The sequence below is a fragment of the Danio rerio genome, chromosome 20 (assembly GCF_052040795.2).
Source record: "Danio rerio strain M-AB ecotype USA chromosome 20, GRCz13ab, whole genome shotgun sequence".
NCBI classification, from domain to species: Eukaryota; Metazoa; Chordata; class Actinopteri; order Cypriniformes; family Danionidae; genus Danio; species Danio rerio.
The window spans coordinates 35,955,744-35,975,107 of record NC_141040.1 but is presented as its reverse complement, the minus strand read 5'-3'; the positions used below and the strand labels follow the sequence as shown (position 1 = coordinate 35,975,107).

At 34.7% G+C, this 19,364-nt stretch overlaps 1 protein-coding gene across 8 annotated transcripts in view; it reads left to right on the top strand.

Annotated features, from left to right (window-relative positions):
• adgb (androglobin) overlaps nt 1-19,364 on the top strand; it is a 77,678-nt gene that overhangs the window by 26,407 nt on the left and 31,907 nt on the right. For 2 of the 8 annotated variants that reach the window (XM_087298347.2, XM_087298346.2), the window contains exons 12-18: nt 3,136-3,277; nt 8,704-8,746; nt 13,455-13,632; nt 13,769-13,832; nt 15,850-15,963; nt 17,367-17,475; nt 17,552-17,684. In XM_087298347.2, the coding sequence (XP_087154473.1) occupies nt 3,136-3,277; nt 8,704-8,746; nt 13,455-13,632; nt 13,769-13,832; nt 15,850-15,963; nt 17,367-17,475; nt 17,552-17,684 (783 nt within the window). Of the gene's footprint in view, nt 1-3,135; nt 3,278-8,703; nt 8,747-13,448; nt 13,633-13,768; nt 13,833-15,849; nt 15,964-17,366; nt 17,476-17,551; nt 17,685-19,364 lie in introns of all 8 variants that reach the window. The other 6 variants (XM_087298345.2, XM_087298344.2, XM_087298351.2 and 3 more) reach the window with 3 other exon arrangements.

The window sequence follows — 19,364 nt, the reverse complement described above, 5'->3', positions numbered from 1 at the left end:
AAACTGATTCCTCCATTTGAATTATAGTTTAAGCATTTGATTTGTCATTTAATTATTACAGGAGATCACAGGAAGTTGTTCATGAAAATAAAATATCAATTATTTTTATAATTTATAATTGATTTCTCATTTGAGAATGCATTTTGATTTATTATTTGATAATTTGATTGATCATTTAGTTGTTAGGCATTTCAATTTTAATTTTTATTTTGTTAGAAGAAAAAAGTCCATATATATACACATATCAGTTAAATAAAAATTTACAGTCCACATGCACTTAGAGTTTCTTTTTGTAGAGTAAACTAGCTAAATGTAAGATGAAAATTCACATTAAAAGTCCTTCTGCAGATGTGCCAACCAACTTTTTTCAAGTTGGATTTTTTACAGTGTACCTTTTCATTATGTAAGTGGCTGTTTTTGCACCATTGACTTCCATTATAACAACCTTTTTATTGCAAAGCCTTAACACCGAATAAATATGCAGTCTTGATTGCTGGTGGTTTTCCCTGTTGGGAAATTACAATTTGTCATTTTACGGTAGATCATCAGTTGGCACCATTAACCTGGGGGATACCCTGGGCAAAAAAGTTTCTGGCAATCATATGAAGTTTTAAGGAGGATAACAGCAGATTATAGTGCGCGTGCATAAATGTGTTTACTATGTTTACTATGTTCTAAAATCTGATGCCTATTTTGATGTTCTCAGACATACAAAGGTAAGTGCACAAACGTCTCTCTTTCTCGTTTTTACACACACGCACGCACGCACACACAAACTTGTATATGTGGTTTATGGGGACTCTCAATATACGCAATGTATTTTATATTGTAAAAACAGCTTATTATATGGCCTTACACAACCCACAGCCCTAAATCCAATCCTCACCAAAATCTGTGGCAAATTTTGTATGTCAAAAGTCCCTGTTAAGTATGATTTGTAAGCATTCTAAATGACCAGTACACAAGGCACCTTTACCACCTTTACCCTTGTGTCATGTTTTCATCCACTCTGGAGTGATTTTGAGTCGTTTTAAGTTGGCCACAACTCTCTCTGTGTATCAGCAGATTAAATATTTTTTTGACAAATCTTATTTTAACACATATTTTAGGAAAATGCTTTGAAAATGTTCAAAAACTCAACAAAACACTGAACATGTGTTACCCTTTCATTTTGTTAGTGGCTGTTTTTTCCCACTGACTTCCATTATGATGACATTTTTGATTGCAAAGCCATGACACCATAATATTATGTATTCTTTATTGTTGGTGGTTGTCCTTGTTGGAAAGATGTACGATTTTTGATGTTAATCATCAGTGGAGTGTGTGTGTGTGTGTGTGTGTGTGTGTGTGTGTGTGTGTGTGTGTGTGTGTGTGTGTGTGTGTGTTTGTGTGTGTGTGCGTGCGTGCGTGCGTGCGTGCGTGCGTGTGTGTGTGTTTGTGTGTGCGTGCGTGTGTTTGTCTGTCAGGCTTTTTTTTATACAGCCAGTGGTCCCTATAAGAGAAATAAATTGCTACTAATTACTATTATGATATTTTTTATCTGGAAATATAATTAAGTTTGTTTAGATGTAAACTTAAATTTGGTAGATAAAGAATATTGTTAGGTCTGTATAAATACAATAGAAGTCTATGGCAAGTTTCTAGTCATACAAATGTGTTTTTGTGTGTGCGCTGCAAAGTAAGGTACTGATTGCATTACAGAAAACAGCTAAGCTAAGCAGAAAACTATCCTTTAGAGAAACTTGCTAATGTATTTACTTGGAGTGCGGATTCGTTTACAAGCCGCATATGCAGGTGTTTAACTTAATAAACACCCTCTTATTGTTGGTGATTGATAGGATGTATTTCCAAGTATAGTTTGCTAAATTTTATGCATATATCGTCAGGGGAGGACAACCAGAAACATTTTGAGTTTGTGTGGTGAAGCTTAAAGGGATAGTTTACCTAAAACTGAAAAGTCGGGTGTTATTTACATACCATTATTCTTTTTCAAAGCTGTCTGACTTTCTTTAGCTGTCTAAGCATGAATGTTGGTAAACAAACAAATGTGGGGAAACATATGCTTTATCTGAATTTACAGTACTGAAAAAAATTTTCAAAGATAATTCCTTGGATTTACTAACTTTTTTATGTTAAGTGGTTGTAAATCATTTATTTGGGCTGAATTTAAACAAACAAATTAAGTTGAACATTATTAAACTTAATTTGTTTGTTTAAATTCAACACAAATAAATTGTTTGCAACAGTTCTGCTTGCAACACTTTTTTCAGTATACTGGTATATATCTGGGTCAAAAACAAATGTCCCATTTTGCAATTAAAATTTACCCTTTTTTGGGCACTCATTGAAATGCTTACCACAAAAAAAATAAAATAAATAAAAAATACCCTTAATGCTCTGGGGGTTAATACAAGACTTTTTAACTCTTATGACTTAAAAAAATAAAATTAGGTTTGTAAACAATATTAGTTAAGTTGCTTTTTATGTTTTCTCACTCAATAAATGGTGGTCTACTGCAATATTTCAAATAATGTTGGTCAAAATAAAATGTTAAAATAGGGGTTAAATATTGTTTAATCATTCTTTAGTGAAAACGTATTTTATATGAAAATAAACATGATGCATCGCACTTTATAAAGCAAACAAATAAACGAACAAAAAAACTACTGTAAATATAAAGCTGTATTAAACTTTTTTAATGATTTACTGTATGTGTCATTTTTTTCAGATCAAGTCAATTAATAATACACAATTACTCAGATTCTACAGCTGGAAACCTGAGCCTAATGGAAAAGTTTTGATGTGTCATGTCATAACTGAACCAATTACATGCTTGCTACCCCGCAGGCATGAATAATTTAGAATGCATGAATATGAGATTTGTTTTAATTCCAGGTATTTTGTCTTCAGTTGCACGTGTGAGTACATTATTAGCCCACTGAGTGCTAAAATCAGTAATTGGCTTTTGTGGAAGAGTCAAAAAGGAACAGAAACTGTGGTGCAAGACAACATTTAGTCATAATTGACTGGTCTAAAACTTAGCAATCTTTTTTGTTTTTTTTAAATAAGAACCTTTTAAAATAAACAACTGTTTATCTTATAATGTTTGAAAATTGTGTGTATGTGTGTTTTTAGGGAGCATGGAGGTTTAAAGAAGCGCATGTATAATTCTAATCTGACTTCATTTTCTGAAATGGAAGATACTGAAGATGAACACATTCAAAATGACAACATCCAGAACAGCACAAATACACTGCAAACCAATGAAAACACCCAGGTATGCCAGAGGAAAATTTGTATACTTTTTTTATTTGCAAGTTTTATGTGATGTGCACTACCATTTATACATAAATTTGGGGTCGCTAAAATTTTTTCATGTTTTGGAATAATAATAATAATAATAGTAATAATAATAATAACGATGATAATAATTACAACAACAACAACAATAATAATGATAGTAGTAGTAATAATAATAATAATAATAATTATTATTATTATTATCATCATCATTATTTATTATTATTATTATTATTATTATTATTATTATTATTGTTATTATTATTATTATTATTATTATTATTATTATTATTATTATTATTATTATTATTATTATTATTAATTATAGTTATAATAATATTTTTAGGTTATATTTATACCTGAAGGTAGATTTGATTTGCAGTCAAGAGTCCTTATTTCAAACAACTCACATAGTGACAACAAGTAGACAAAAATACATAAAACGGAAACATACAAAACACTCTCTTCAAAAAATAAAAATAAATAAAGAATATTTCTTTTTAAGTTTTAAACCAAAAAAAAGGTGTTTAAAACAATCTATAAAATGTAAAATATACAAGTCACAGAAAAACCTCTGCTTAAGTCTATGCCAGGGATCACCAAACTTGTTCCTGGAAGTCCGGTGTCCTGCAGATTTTAGCTCCAACCTAATCAAACACACTTGAACAAGCTAATCAAGGTCTTACTAAGTATGCTTGAAACACCCAGGCTGGTGTGTTCAGGCAAGTTGGAGCTAAACCCTGCAGAGCACCGGACCTCCAGGAACGCGATTTATCACCCCTGGCCTATGCTTTATTTAAATGTCTAATGACTGCTGGTATAAAACTATTTTTGGATTGTTTAGTTTCTATAGCTTGATACTAAAAACTTGCAACCAGAAGGAAGGAGCTGAAACTCTGAGTGTTGGTAATGAGCAGTATCCCTTAAAATTTAATTTGTAGTTCTCTTTAGCTGCCTGGTGTATACAGCCTCTAGATTGGCTAGTGACACCCCAGTCACCTTACTAGACCACTTAACTGTCTGATTTAGTGTGTTTTTATTCTTATCAGAAAGGTTCCTAAACCATGACTCCAAAGTAAAAGATTAAATGAATTCAAGAAAAGCATGGTGAAATAAAATCTGGTGGTGCCCCTGTTTACACACTGCTTCACAATTCTCATCAAAGGAGAGTTTAGAGTCAATAATTGTGCCAAGGTATTTGTATAATTGCACACTTTCGACAGTCTGATTTGGATTATCATATCTTTTATCTTTAATACATTTAACTGAAGATATTACTCCTCACACCATCTGACAAAATCAGTACTGGACCATGACCTCTTTCATTATCATACAGTTGGCTGACAATCACAGTGTCATTTGCATACTAATATTGGTTCTATTTTCCCACCTATGTATAACAGAGGAGCAAACTTTATCAGATAAGCACTCATTCACTCTAACACTTTGTGTTCGGTTAGTTATCATTGTTTATTATTATTATTATTATTATTATTATTATTATTATTATTATTATTATTATTATTATTATTATTATTATTATCATTATTATTATTATTGATTATATTTTAAAGTGATATTTTAGCCAAAAATGAAATTTACTCAGTATTTACTCAGTCAAGTTGTTCCAAACTTCTAGAAGTGTTTTTTTTTCCCTTTAAAAAACGATGATATTTTGAAGAATGTTGGAAACTGGCAGTTATTGACAGCCATAGTAGTAAAAAAAAAGCAATCCAAGCCAATGACTACCGTTTTCTAACATTCTTTAAAATGTCTTCTTTTGTGATCAACACTCCAAACAATTGGATTCATTAAATGATAACAAAAGTATTTTTGTATGAACTATTAATTAAATATTATAAAGTTTTACATAACTGTTATAAATAAATATATTTGAAAATCTAATTTTCTCCTGCCATTACTTCAATTTTAAGTCACATTTTTTTATAATATATGTTGAATAATAAGCTCTTCTGGTGAATAGAAAGTTTAAAATAATAGCTGAAAAATTTCATAATAATATAAATAATAGTTTAAAATATTAAAATGATGTGGAAATCTTTGAACCTTCATTATCACTTTTGCTTGCATTCTTGCTGATTAAAAATATAATTTTCTCTCAAGTCATACCAAGATCAAGCTTCCGAGTGTTCTATTGTTTGCTGTGTGAATTGTGTCTGCTCTATCTTAACAGTCGAGGGTTTCACTGTACTCCAGGGGTTGAATTCTGTTCTGTTGTGTGATGTGTATCAAAATGTTCTGCTCTCTGGCTGTAGTGCGACTGGTGGCCAGGAGGCCGAGACATGCTATGACATCCTCTAACGCCTCTCTTTTTCCAGCTCCAATGTCACTCTGCATGTCTCCCTAATCAAGAGACCGCCTCTAGCAGATCCAGTATTAGAGAGATGGGGAAAGCGGAGTGCGAGAGAGAGAGAGAGAGAATAGTAAAACACGCGTGCCTCGTTACATAAAAGGACAAGTCGTGTCCTCAGAAATGATATAAAAAGCTGCACAATTAGCCTGTCAGTCATCAGAGTGGATGTCTCACAGGGGGGTCAGCTCAGATCGGATAGCTTTAGTGTGGTTTGTAAGATAAGTGTCCGTGCATTCATGCCTCTGGGCACCTGGAACTTTACAGGAATAGTTCACTCAAATAAAAAATAAATGTTGTCACTGTTTTATTGACAGTACATTTTTTTACAGTTGTTGTAAAGCCATTTAAATTTATGTGGAATACATAAGAAGACCGATTAGTTATATTGGTGACAGTTTTGCATATAATGAAAGTAAATGAGAACTGGCTGTAAAAAATCAGTGTTATGAAGTAGTCCGCACAGTTTATGTTCACTTAGTCAAAGTCTTCTGACATTTGTGACATGTTCTATAATCAACCCAGGCTCATTCTGAAAACGTACCTCTATATACATTTCTGGAGACCGGCAAATATGCCCCAGGAGCTACGTTCTTTGCAGTTTTTGTTCTTGCCAATCCACCAGAGGCCGATGTGTATGCTTTTTCAGATCTCAAATTTTATCTCACTAGTGCCATCTGCCAGAGCGCGCTGTGGACTGATTGTTTGACTGACTGAATGACTGACTGACTGACTGACCGATAAACTGACCCATCCTCCTCCTTCCCCAACCAATAGTATTTTAAAAAGCACAGATTGAGCCGCCTACCCACTTCCCTAAACCCAACCACCAAATTTAAAAAAGCAATTCAGAAAAAAAAATCATCAGATTTTTACCATGCTTTACCACATTCTGCCCGTTATTTACTCGTTTACTTAAATTTTTGGATTTTTTTTGTCTAACCCGCTTTCTGGAACCATTCTTCTCCGGACTTGAACCCCGTCATTGCGGTTGTGTCCTTTCTGCATCTCTAGTCCAATGATGTACATGGCGAGCTAACTGCACAAACAGCGGGAAAGCCATCCATACGTAAGTAAGTGGTCAGCTGGTAAGCGTGAAAAGGAACGGCATTATACCGCCCCATAGTGTTCACTTAAAAACGTACTTCTGACTACATAATTCACAGTCTCGAGAAACATATATAGGGCTACATTTTTAGAATGAGTCTATGTTGTCTATAATGATGTTGTACTTATGTTGTATAAGATTGAAGGGCTTTATTATGTGAAAACAACCATCCTGGATGTACTTTACACTGCTTATTACACAGATACTTGCCACAAAACAAAAATTTTACTCAAATTGTTCTGAGCCGTAATAATTTGTATATTTTTTTTATTTAATATAAAGCTGACAGAAGCGAACACAGCTGATGGAGTATACACTCTTCTGAATTATTTAGCAACAAGATGGCGACCAAACAGTCAAAAACGCAAAGCTGACAAAAACAAAATTGGCTAAACAAAGCATACTAACCTACTTATTATTCATTTACCAGTTGGCACTAAACAGTCAAAAAAAGTAAAAAAAACAAAACACTGCATGACAGACAAGCAGATGCATATGTGGTTATGTAAGTATATAAATAAGAATCAAATTATATTTGATGTTCCCTATTCAGAGGTTGTTATTTCAAAATAACATACCTTGGAATGTCACGTCCGACCAATCAGAATCGAGTATTCCAGACAGCATAATAACTTTAAATAAATTAAACCTAAATGAACATTAATGAAAATTAATCAATTTGCAAACTAAAATAAAACAAAGTTGAAGGGATAAAATTACTAAAACTAAATCAAAAATCAAAAATTAAAACTAAATAAAAATTAAATTATTATATAAATTTAATAGCTAATTCAAAATGTTACTACATATAGTACCAACTACAAGAGTGTATAAGCTGCATAAGAAAAACTGCTGACAAACTATCCTTAAGATAATTTTTCTCCCAAAATATAAAACATTTTGTCATTAATTACTCATCTCATGTTGTTCCAAAGACTTTTATTCATCCTGTGAACAAAATTGAAGATATTTAGAATAAACAAACAGCTCAGAATACAGTACATAAATGCTGCCAGGGTGAACTATCATTCTTGCTTAAACTCTCCTTTTAAGATCATGTCATGAGGAACGAGTGGTGAGATCACCTGATATAGTTTAGACATATTGAGTTTTTGATTATGCTTTAAGCAGAATTAGACACAAACATGAGCTGTTAGACCACAGTAAAGTGTGGAATGCACCCTGAGGTGTTTACTACCACATTAACACATCAGACTGACTCTTCTCTTCTCTTCTCTTCTCTTCTCTTCTCTTCTCTTCTCTTCTCTTCTCTTCTCTTCTCTTCTCTTCTCTTCTCTTCTCTTCTCTTCTCTTCTCTTCTCTTCTCTTCTGTATATGTCCCCATTTTTCTTACCTCAGATTCATAGTGAGTCACAGTCTATCTCTGAATCAGTAGCACTATCGTTCGATAGACGTGGCGAAGAGAGAGCCCCTAATTGTCCTCCACATTTAAATTGCACAGTCGGGCGACTCCTCAGGCTATAAAAGGCTTTCTAAGTGACATAAGGTTGGGCTCAATATGGAAAAATGGCGCATTGGAGAAGTTTTGTAAAGCCTTTAGCTGGATTGTTTCCATGACACCACTCCAGTTTGCTTAAAGTGTAAAAAAAAGTTAAATATTGACTCAATCAGCATGTAAAGACTCACCCGCTATTCTAAACCATGTCACCTAATTCCGTAGCCATCCAAGTTGCCTTAATGTTTATGGCGCTCGCTCTTCTGTGAGCAGTTAATTGAAGGAGAAAACCCTCTCTGGTGCGAGTCCAGATGTCAGATTAGAGGATTTCTCATGGCGTTCTGGAAGCCAAACGAGCTCAGCACATGCTGACTGGATGAATGTGGACATCCTCTGTCTCCACTGCCCTCCTCTGCCATGTCTCTCCAGCTCACCCTGCGCACTTTTTATCCCCCCATTTTCCCCCAGGTACCAGCAGAGGACAAGAAAAAGGACAACAGCATCGCCAATGGTGAGACGTGCCACATCACTGTTCGGGTTATCTCTCAAACACTTAGCATTCACTGTTATGTGTTGTATATTTAAAATAATCTTAGAATGTTAGTCTGTATTTTGTTTGTGTGGTTAGGGTTAGGGTTAGTAAAATGTTACCAAACAGCTAGACTGATTAAGCACAAATATGGTACAGCAAATAATATTCTGAAGCTATTATGACAATTTTAAACTACCGTTTTCTGTTTTAATAATTTTTAGAATGTTTATTTTTTGTAATGGCAAAACTGAATTTTAAACTATTTTAAACAAAAATATTTTGGTAACACTTTGGGTCACAATTCATGTTATGAACAAACCATTAACTAACATTACCAGCGTAATAAACTATTAATTATAATAGTTTGGGAGGGTTTGGGAAAAGGAGAGGAAGGGGTTTCTTACAGACGAAGATAGTTGTGGAATGAAGACTGTGTTTATTTATAGTGACTTAGGAATCATATGATTGGAGGATCTTGATTTGCTAATGCACTATAAAACACAATTAAATTAAGTTAACTAAATACCTCATTATTTCAACTTAAATGGAGTAAGTTCACAAAGTTAAGTTACTTTTATAGATTAGTTTTTTTTTTTTTTAACTCAAATGGTTGGTAGCAATCGGTTTCCTCAAATGGTTTGAGTCGCCTTAACCTATTGAGTTTTACAGTACTCTTTTGGTTTGAGTTTTCTTCATTTATTGGGTTTTACTGTTCTCAAATAGCTTTGTTTACTCAATGGACTAAGTTCACAGTACAGTAATGAGTTAATTAAATACATCATTACTTAAACTTAAATGGATTAAGTTCACAGTACTCATATAGATTAGTTTTTGAACTTAAATGGTTTGTTGCAATCGGCTTCCTCAAATGGTTTGAGTTACCTTAACATTTTGGGTTTTACAGTGTAGTTTATAAATAAACTTCACTTAAACGCTCAAAAGTTTAGAAAGCTCTGTAGAATTCTCATATTAGCCTTGGCATGTGTTTAGTATCCCTGCAGGTACAATGAATATTTTGGAGTTAAAAGCTGACCTGTAAGCTTTTTTTTCCAGTTGAAATATTGGAAAAGCATTACTCGTCTTCATTTGAGTGCTTCTGTTGCCGCGTGCAATACAAATGAAAGTGAAGTGAAAAGAATGAATTTGTAAAAGCAGACAATAATTCGCCTCACTTATCTCCCCCAGTCATTGTTTGGCCATCAGAGCAGTGAGGCTAATAGCTGCTGTAATGATATGATAGCTGGCTGCCTTCACCATTGCACTTTCTCATTTATCCCTTTCTTCCTCTATCCAATCCATCTTCTACTCATCAGCACAAACACAGACGCGCACACAAACACACACACACACACACACACACACACACACACACACACACACACACACACACACACACACACACACACACACACACACACACACACACATACACACACACACACACACACAAACACACACACACACACACACACACACGCACACACAGTAGATGCATGGCCTCATCTGTATCTCTGTGATCATGATTGTGTGCTCACCCCTCATCACGACAGGCCAATTATGTGCTTTCCCAGAGAGCCCAGTGTGTTGCTTGGTAACACCTGTGGATAAGTAAATGGATTGAATGGCTTTGGTACGGCATCTGCGCTATCATGGTTTAATACGTCAGCACAGCGCCGTGTAATGAGGTAAAGCTGCACTGTATAACAGTATTTCGCAAAATTGGCAGAATTAATTGAGTGACATCAATGAATAAGCATTTATAAATTCAATACGGTGCCACTGATTGGCTTAATGAGCTTTACTGATTGCTACTGACTGAGTTAATCATGGTATCCTCATGAAGAGTCATGTTATTATTTTTTTGTGCAGTGTTTTCAGAGTTATTGCAAACATAACCAGATTTTCAAGAAGCAAACTACTGTACAGTACTTTTCCAATAAGTAGCAGCAACGTAATGCAATCTTTGCTTTACTTTTGCTTTACTTTTGTTAACAGTTTTTTTCCTTCTTTCTCGAAGGAGTTTCTTGATTGTAGTCTTTATAGACCTTCTTCAATGGAAATCAGTTTGAGGTTTTTAGGTGTTTTAGGTCTGCTGTCTAAATTCACTTTGTCAGTCAGTCTTTATTCATTTCCCGAAGGCAATTTGGTTGCAGCATACAAGCATGTCACACATAATACACAAAGTACATCATACAATACAAATTCTATCCTAAATTTAAGAATTTTACAGCTGAGGGGATGAATGAAAGTTTAAAACGATTTGTTTTACTAATAGGAGTATCGATGTATGTATGTATGTATCGAATACCAGAAGGGAGAAGATAAAACTCGTGGTGCATAGGATGGGACTCGTCTGACAGAATACTCTAAGCTTAACTGTTAAGCTTATTGTACATTTCTTCCGTTTTAACATTTTCCAAAATGTTAAGTCTCCCTGTTGAATGTTTGCTTCTGATTGGCTGAATAATTAAACTTAAGTTTATTTGTTTCAAGAGTTCACACTTCGCTGATGATTGATTAAAAAGCTTGTTTGTTCCCGGGAGAGAGCCCTGAGCTCATAAGATCCTCGAGCCCGGGGCTTCCTCCTGTTTGCAAGGCGAGAGGGGAGTTTGAGCTCAGGTAGATCTCGAGAACTCCTCTGCTGTAGTAACTAATGAACAATTGTGATTGCTCTTAAAAGGTAACTATTTACTAGCATGTCTATGGTGCAGATTTGGATTAGTCAATTAACTTAAGTTGCATGTTATTGGACAGTGGGAGGAAACCGGGGAATCAGGGGGAAACCCAAGTGAGCAAGGGGAGAATGTGTAACCTCCGCACAGAAACATCGGCTGGCTTGGTAAGGACTAGAACCAGTGACGTTCTTGCTGTGAGGCAACAGTTCTAACCACTGGGCCACCGTGCCACCAATCTAGGAAAGGAAGAGTAGGGGGGGAAGGGGGGATTCATCAAAACGAAGATGGCTGGTATATGGAACTTAGGGTATTTATAGTGGCTTAGGAATCGTCTGACTGGTGAATCATAAATTGAATAATGCGGGGCCAGCTGTTCGAAATTAGTTTATAAATAAACTTCACCTAGTGCTTTTCACAATAATTGTTGTTTTAAAGCAGCTTTACAAAAGGTGCATATTATTGCGATACAATCAAATTCTGAAAGGCTAAGGTCAGGGGCATCGCTAGACCCCATTTACTGGGCAGGTGCCCCAGTAAAAATCGTCTTTATATGCAATTGTATTTATTAAGATTGGACATTATTCTCTATGTGCAACTGAACCAATGCTGATGAAAGCAATTGAGTTTAATCAAAAAGCATACTGAGCATGTATACAGAAAAAAAAAAAAAAAAAAAAAAACATACCCACGCACCTCATGCATCAATTTTTTTGTTTGTTTTGGAGTGGGAACTGTGCCTCACTGGAGCTTTATGTCTAGCATCACCCCTGGTTAAGGTTATTAGTTACCATAACTTTATTAGTTACCAAAAACTAGGGCCAGACAGAATCTGTGGATTCTGTGTTTTTTGGAGTTTTGTAAAAAAAAAAAAAAAAAAATCTGCGGGTTTATGGGGGATGATTTTGTAAGTATCGTAGCTTAAAACGAAACATTTGAAATAAAAAAATAATACATTTTTAAACTTTTATTTAATTTTTACAATGCAAATCCAATTAGATCCACTTATTTGGTAGACAAAGCGGCGCGGTGGCACAGAGGGTAGCCTCACAGCATAAAGGTCGCTGGTTCAGTTGGCCTTGGCTGGGTCAGTTGGCATTTCTGTGTGGATTTTTCATGTTCTCCCCGTGTTTGCATGGGTTTCCTCCTGGCGCTCCGGTTTCCTACACAGTCCAAAGACAGGCGATGTAGGTGAATTCGGTAAGCTAAATTGTCCAGAATGTATATGTGTGAATGAGTGTGTATGGGTATTTCCCAGTGATGGGTTGCAGCTGGAAGGGCATCCGTTGCATAAAACATATGCTAGAAAAGTTGGCGGTTTATTCCGCTGTGGCGACCCCAGATTAATAAAGGGACTAAGCCGAAATAGAACATGAATAAATGAAAAGGACCAAAAGCCACAAAGACACTTACCAAGCAAATTAATACATTACATATTAGGATTAAAATGAGAAACTTGTTTCCCTTTTTGATTTTTAAGGGTGAAACCAAAACAAAATGCTCTGTCGTAAGGTGTTGTAACTATTCTATAAGCAACATAATTGATTAAATGAATAGAAATCCACTGCTTTGTGTTGTGCCCATATTACCACCTTGAGTGTGTGTTATTATCTAATCATCAATGGCCCATCTTCAAGATCCCAATAAATGCTAGCTTTGCAATGTTAAATATTTGCATAAGATTGACTGTATTTTACATATTTCTTTCTTTTTTATATATATTAAAAAACTGTACTAGTGTTGCTAACACATTAGTTAATCACTAATTTTCCTTTTTGTGAATATTGCATTACTGTTGTGGAGCAAAGATGATGTGTCTCTATTTTTCTAATCTTTTTGAAATGGTTATTTTATTGAGTAAAATGTCAATAAAAAGATCTGGAAAAAAAAACAGTTAATAAATAAATAAAATAAAAATAAAGCATTAGATTGAATAAAAAAAATAAATAAATAAATGAAAATGATTGTTGAATAACCCCCACCCCATTTTTCTCTTTGAAATCTTTGAGATACAGAAGGAGTGGAGTCAACTGCAGCCCCTGACAAAGAGACAGACAGAAAAGATAAGGAGAAAGTACAGACTGGTAAGGAGTCCAGTGCTGGTTTGCTTCAGTCCCAGGATGCATTAGCTTCAAACAAACCGCTGCTGCTGAAGACCTGGGTGGACCTGCACAACTTCACTAAATGCTTCCAGTAGGAGTCAATCATTTCTAGCAAACGTCTAAGCCATATTATGCTAATCCTTTGCTATGTTGTCATATTAACTGCTCATGCTCTTAAATTCTGATTAAGCTGCTGGCTGAAATATGCAAATAATCATGCATTGTAGGACACTGCTGATTTTCCACAAGCCAAACATGTATCCGCATCAGTTCAAAACATCACACTTTACGGTAAGATTTTAAAAGAAAAGAGTTTAGCAGTTTAAATATTTAACGTTTCTGCTATATATATATATATATATATATATATATATATATATATATATATATATATATATATATATATATATATATATATATATATATATATATATATATATTATATGGGGTTTGAGAAAGTGTTTGCCTCCTTAGCCCCCCTCCCGGATTTTTTATTCTTTCTTAATGTTTCAGTTCATCAAACAAATTTAAATATTAGTCAAAGCTAACCGAAGTAAACACATCATGGTGTTTTGAAATGAAAGTTTTTATCATTATGTGAAAACAAACCTAAATCTACATGCATGATGTGTTTACTTTTGTTTATCTTTGAATAGTATTTAAATTTGTCTGAAGATTAAACATTAACGTGGACAAACATGAACAAAAATAAATAAATGAAATCAATAAGGGATCAAACACCTTTTCACATCACTCTATATATAATTGGTCAAAATACAAATTTTTACTATCAAAAATCTGGTTTATTCCAATAAATATTGTTTTTTTTCCCCTTATTTTGGTATCTTTTTGTGACTGTCATTTTATGCACGAAATGTTCTAGATTACTCTTTTTTTTATTTGGAAAAGTTTAAGATTTAACAAAACTGTAAATCATAAATCCAAAGATTTATGGTTTTTTTCCATATCTGTATATGTAAAGAAAGATTATTATTACTTTCAGTATATATGTACTGGCTATACACTACATAACAAAAGTCCTGTCGCCTATCCAAGTTTAAGGAACAATAAATAATAACTTGACTTCTAGTTGATCATTTGGTACCAGAAGTGTCTTATATGAGGCAAAGGCCTCTAGTTTACGCTTATTTTACCAAAATAACGTTTGATCATACCTTGATTTTTAATTATTTAATTAGGTCAGTAAGGTCTGACTTTGCTTAGACAAAAGTCTTGTCACTTAACAGAAATAATGTATAGTATAGAATATAAAATCACGGTGCAGAGGGAAAATAATAAATATTTTGTATGACTCCCATGAGCTTAAAGGACTGCATTCATACATCTCAGCGATGACTCAAATAACTTATTGATAAAGTCATCTGGAATGGCAAAGAAAGCTGTCTTGCAGGACTTATTAAGTTCATCAAGACTCTTTTGATTCATCTTCAATGCCTCCTCTTATGTTCAATAATGTCAATGTCTGGTGACTGGGCTGGCCAAGGGAACTTTGATGTGAAGGCTGAAGTTTGAGAAGGAACGCTATTTAGCTAAAGAATTTGCTCTCTTCTGTGGTTTGTATTGTAATGGGTAGCACAAATATCTTGATACCTCAGGCTGTTGATTCATCTTTATTTCCATAGCGAAAATATTAGTAATGTGGTCATCCACTCTGCAGATCTTTCACACACCCCTATACTGAATGTAACCCCAAACTATGATTTTTCCTTCACCAAACTTGAGTTATGTCTGTGAGAATCTTGGGTCCATGTGGGTTCTAGTAGGTCTTCTGCAGTATTTGTGATGATTGTGTTGCAGTCCAACAGATGATTCATCTGACAAATCTACCCTCTGCCACTTTTCCAAATGATCAATTAGAAGTCAAGTTATTCTTTGTTGCTCTTACAACTGGCGTCAATGACAAGACTTTTGTCAGGTAGTGTGTTTATTTTTGCTTTTTTGTTCTGCTGAATGGCTAAAATCAGTTGCTTTTACTTTATATAAAGTGCCACAACCACACACAAGCTTATTATTTAATTTAAAAAGCATTTCTCTATTACTTAATTTCCCAATAGGCATGCTTTTGCAGCTATGGTAACAGAAATTTGTTTTCCTGCTATGGTTGGGCTGGGCTCTTTTGACAATTATATTGATGACATTCAGAATGTCATAAAAACATCTAATGCAAGAATGAGCTAAACCTGTTGTTGTGGCATTTGTAGTTGTGCTTGGTATAATTATGGTATCTGTGGTGGGAGGGATGTGATGTGTGTGGAAAGAACATGAAAGTGAGTCAATTCTCTGTTAGAACTCCATCTCCTCTCGACTGTCTGCTGCTGCATTGTCCTACACTGTGGCCTCCACCCACTCTGTGGCTGCTCTTCCTAAACAATCTGATTTGACTGGAAATATTCACACACAGGTACACACACATGCACAAACAAATCAACACACAATGGGTGGTTTTTGATAACCTGGCTGCTTTTGCTTTTCACTTTCCACTGTTCTGTAGTGCTGGTGTGCTGGCTTTATTTTCATGTATCCACTGAGAATATGCTTTGATTTAATATTTGAGAATTGCTACAAGTGTGAGTTTATGTGATGGTGTATGTATGTTTTGTCTCCTGGGTTACATTCAAAGCTGAAATATATAGATGTAATATATGGAAATTTCATATAAAGGCAATCGTTATTATCACGGTTTTATTAAAATGAACTGAAAATGTTATGAAAATCAATGAATCAATGTCACAAACACACACACACACACACACACATACACACACACACACACACACACACACACACTTAAGGCATTCCACTAGGTTCTATATCTGAGAATGAACAAACAACAAATCAAAAGAGCAGCTTGTAATTTTGTGATGAGCAACATTAAGGTAGATCCGTGCATTATGAATTCATTCATTCATTCATTTTCTTTACGGCTTAGTCCCTTTATTAATCTGGGGTCACCACATCGGAATGAATCGCTAACTTATCCAGCATATGTTTAAGCAGCAGACACCCTTCCAGCTCCAACCCATCACTGGGGAACCCTCATACACTCTCATTCACATACATACACTATGGCCAATTTAGCTTACCCAGTTCACCTATAATGCATGTCTTTGCACTTGTGGGGGAAAGCGGAGCACCCTGAGGAAGCCCATACCAACACGGGGAGAACATGCAAACTCCACACAGAAATGCCAACTGACCCAGCTTGAGCTCGAACCAGCGACCTTTTTCCTGTGAGGCAACAGCGCTACCCATGGCGCCACCACACAACCCACATTATAAATTATGTTTGCTTAAATTTTTATTATTTCATGTACATTTGTTTGTGTTTTTATAGATACATTTGGTTTTCTAATTTAAGGTAAACTTGGAAATTTGGAAAACTACCTCACAGATATCCATGTATATGTTGTTTGTATCAAAATTGAGTAAAACTGTATTATAAAAGCCAAAAATGGTTATATTATTTAATAAAAATATCTAATTGTGATTTTCTGATTATATTGCAGTTTGATTTGTGATTGGTTCAGTAGTGAGCAGTACGCACTTTAAATGAAAGGAATACAATAAACTTTAACTGTATATACAGTATAAGTATAAACTTATTAATTGTCTATTTAAACATGCATTTACAGTACATTAGAGCCTTTTGTGATTAGCTAATCGCAATGTTCAAGCATTTTTACCACAAGTTTTCAAAAACATAAACAATTATTTTTCACAATAATACTTTTTTTTTATTGTAATAGTAGTCATCGGAAAATTTACCTTGTTTTACCCTCTGCTTATTGTTCTTTCTTGTTTCAGTCTGCAGATGGAAAAGGTACTTACTTCCTGTTTGCAGATAACCTGTTATCCACAGAGATTGTCATCGGTTTCTCAGCTTTAGTGCACTGGGGAGAAAGTGTGGAAGAGAGTAAGGGCATGCTGTACATATTTTATAATGTTAGCAACAAGGATTCTATCTTAATTTGTGTCTGTTGGGTGTTTAGGAAAGGAGTCCTCAACCAGGCCTGGTTCTCTAACAGCAAAGCCTTTTTCATGGAAAAGCATCATCTCTAAACTTCCTGTGGTGCAGATCCAAACCACTGCTTGTAAAGCTGTGCTTCTCTCCCTTCCCCCTGGGTAAATATATCACTAGAATTGTTGTCACATGATGCTGAAAAATAATATTGTTCCTCATACCTTCCAGTTCGATATATTCCAACAGTGTATTACTGATAATGAAAAGCTAATTGTTGATATTGTGAGCACTTCATAACACAGTGGATGATTATTTATTTACAGTTTTAGAGCGTTTTTTAAATATTCACATTGTATATTCTTTGGTGTTTATAACAACATCATGTGCTTGGGGACTTGATTGATTATCTTAAAGGTTCAAATGTGAGCTTGTCCATAATTTAATCTGGTCTACTACATGCTGAAATATTGATTGAAAATTATGTGATTATTTGTAGGGCTATTAAACATTAACACTGTGCAATAAGGCTCCAATAGTTAACATGATTATTTTAAAAACTACAAAAACTTTAATTAATCTTGGGTGATGTTAATTGCTTAGTTAATGCATAATAATGCCTAAAAATCATAGTTATAATAATTTTATGATTTTTTTAAGTAAGTTTGTTTGAAACAAGTTTATTCTTAGCATATATATATATACAATAAAGCAATACACTAATTATTTTTTGTTAATATACCTGTTAAAGTTACCTTTTTTTGCAGCTTAGATCAATATTGTGATAATACCGCAATTAATCGCAAGAAGATAACCTAATACTGTCATAAGCCTATAGGTTCAAGTCAGGTTCAAGTGGTCAGTTCAATTGTGAAAATGAAACCTTTCACAATTGTGTTTAAAAAATTGTAGCCATTGTTATGAATGAGGCAAAGGAGGTGGGGTTCAACATGCAGCTTTTGTTAATATAGAGAATTTTCCTGGGTCAAAACAGGAGCAAAACAGTAACATAAGGGATAACCCACAGGAGTAATTCAATAATTAGGCAAAGGTCAGGGCAGGCGGCAAACAATCATAAAATAAGAAACAGTCCAAGAATCACTGGCAAAGATTATGACATGAAATAAATACAATATAATATCCCACAATGATGGTGTGTGAGCGTGGGACTTAAATGGTGTTTGTGATGTACTGCAGCTGTGTCAGCTTAATCAGTGTCCAGATTGGAAAACTGTTTCAGGTGTGAGATACAAAGCATGATGGTAGCTGTAGTCTAGGGCTGCGTCCGAAACCGCCTACTACTCAGTAGGTACTGCATTTGAATTTAAACGTACTACTCGGCCGTTAGAAAAGTACGTTCTATACAGTAGGAACGTGAAAAGTATGAATGGAATTCGGACGTACTACATCTGCCATTTTGTCATGGTCACGTGACCTACCTGCGTCAATTGCGTCGCTTTACTCCCATTCATGAATTCGCTCGCTGGGCATCATGGGATAGCGCAGCATGCATGGGATGTGCACTCTAGAATCTCGCCGGAAGTAGTAAGTCATCCGGGTACTTCTCGCATACTGTTTTTCGAATTCTATGAATTCGGACACACTACTCGGCTCGCATACTGATTTTAGCATACTATATAGTATGGAAGTATGCGGTTTCGGACGCAGCCTAGGTGAATAGTTGGTGGTGTTCATATAGCTGGAATGCCCTCTAGTGAGTCTAGCTCCAACTAATGACTCATAACAGCCATATTATAACTATTTAACCTCTTGTTGGACTTAGTAAAAAAAAAAAACAGTTTAACTGTTTAAAAACTATTTAGTTAAAATTACATGCAATTGAT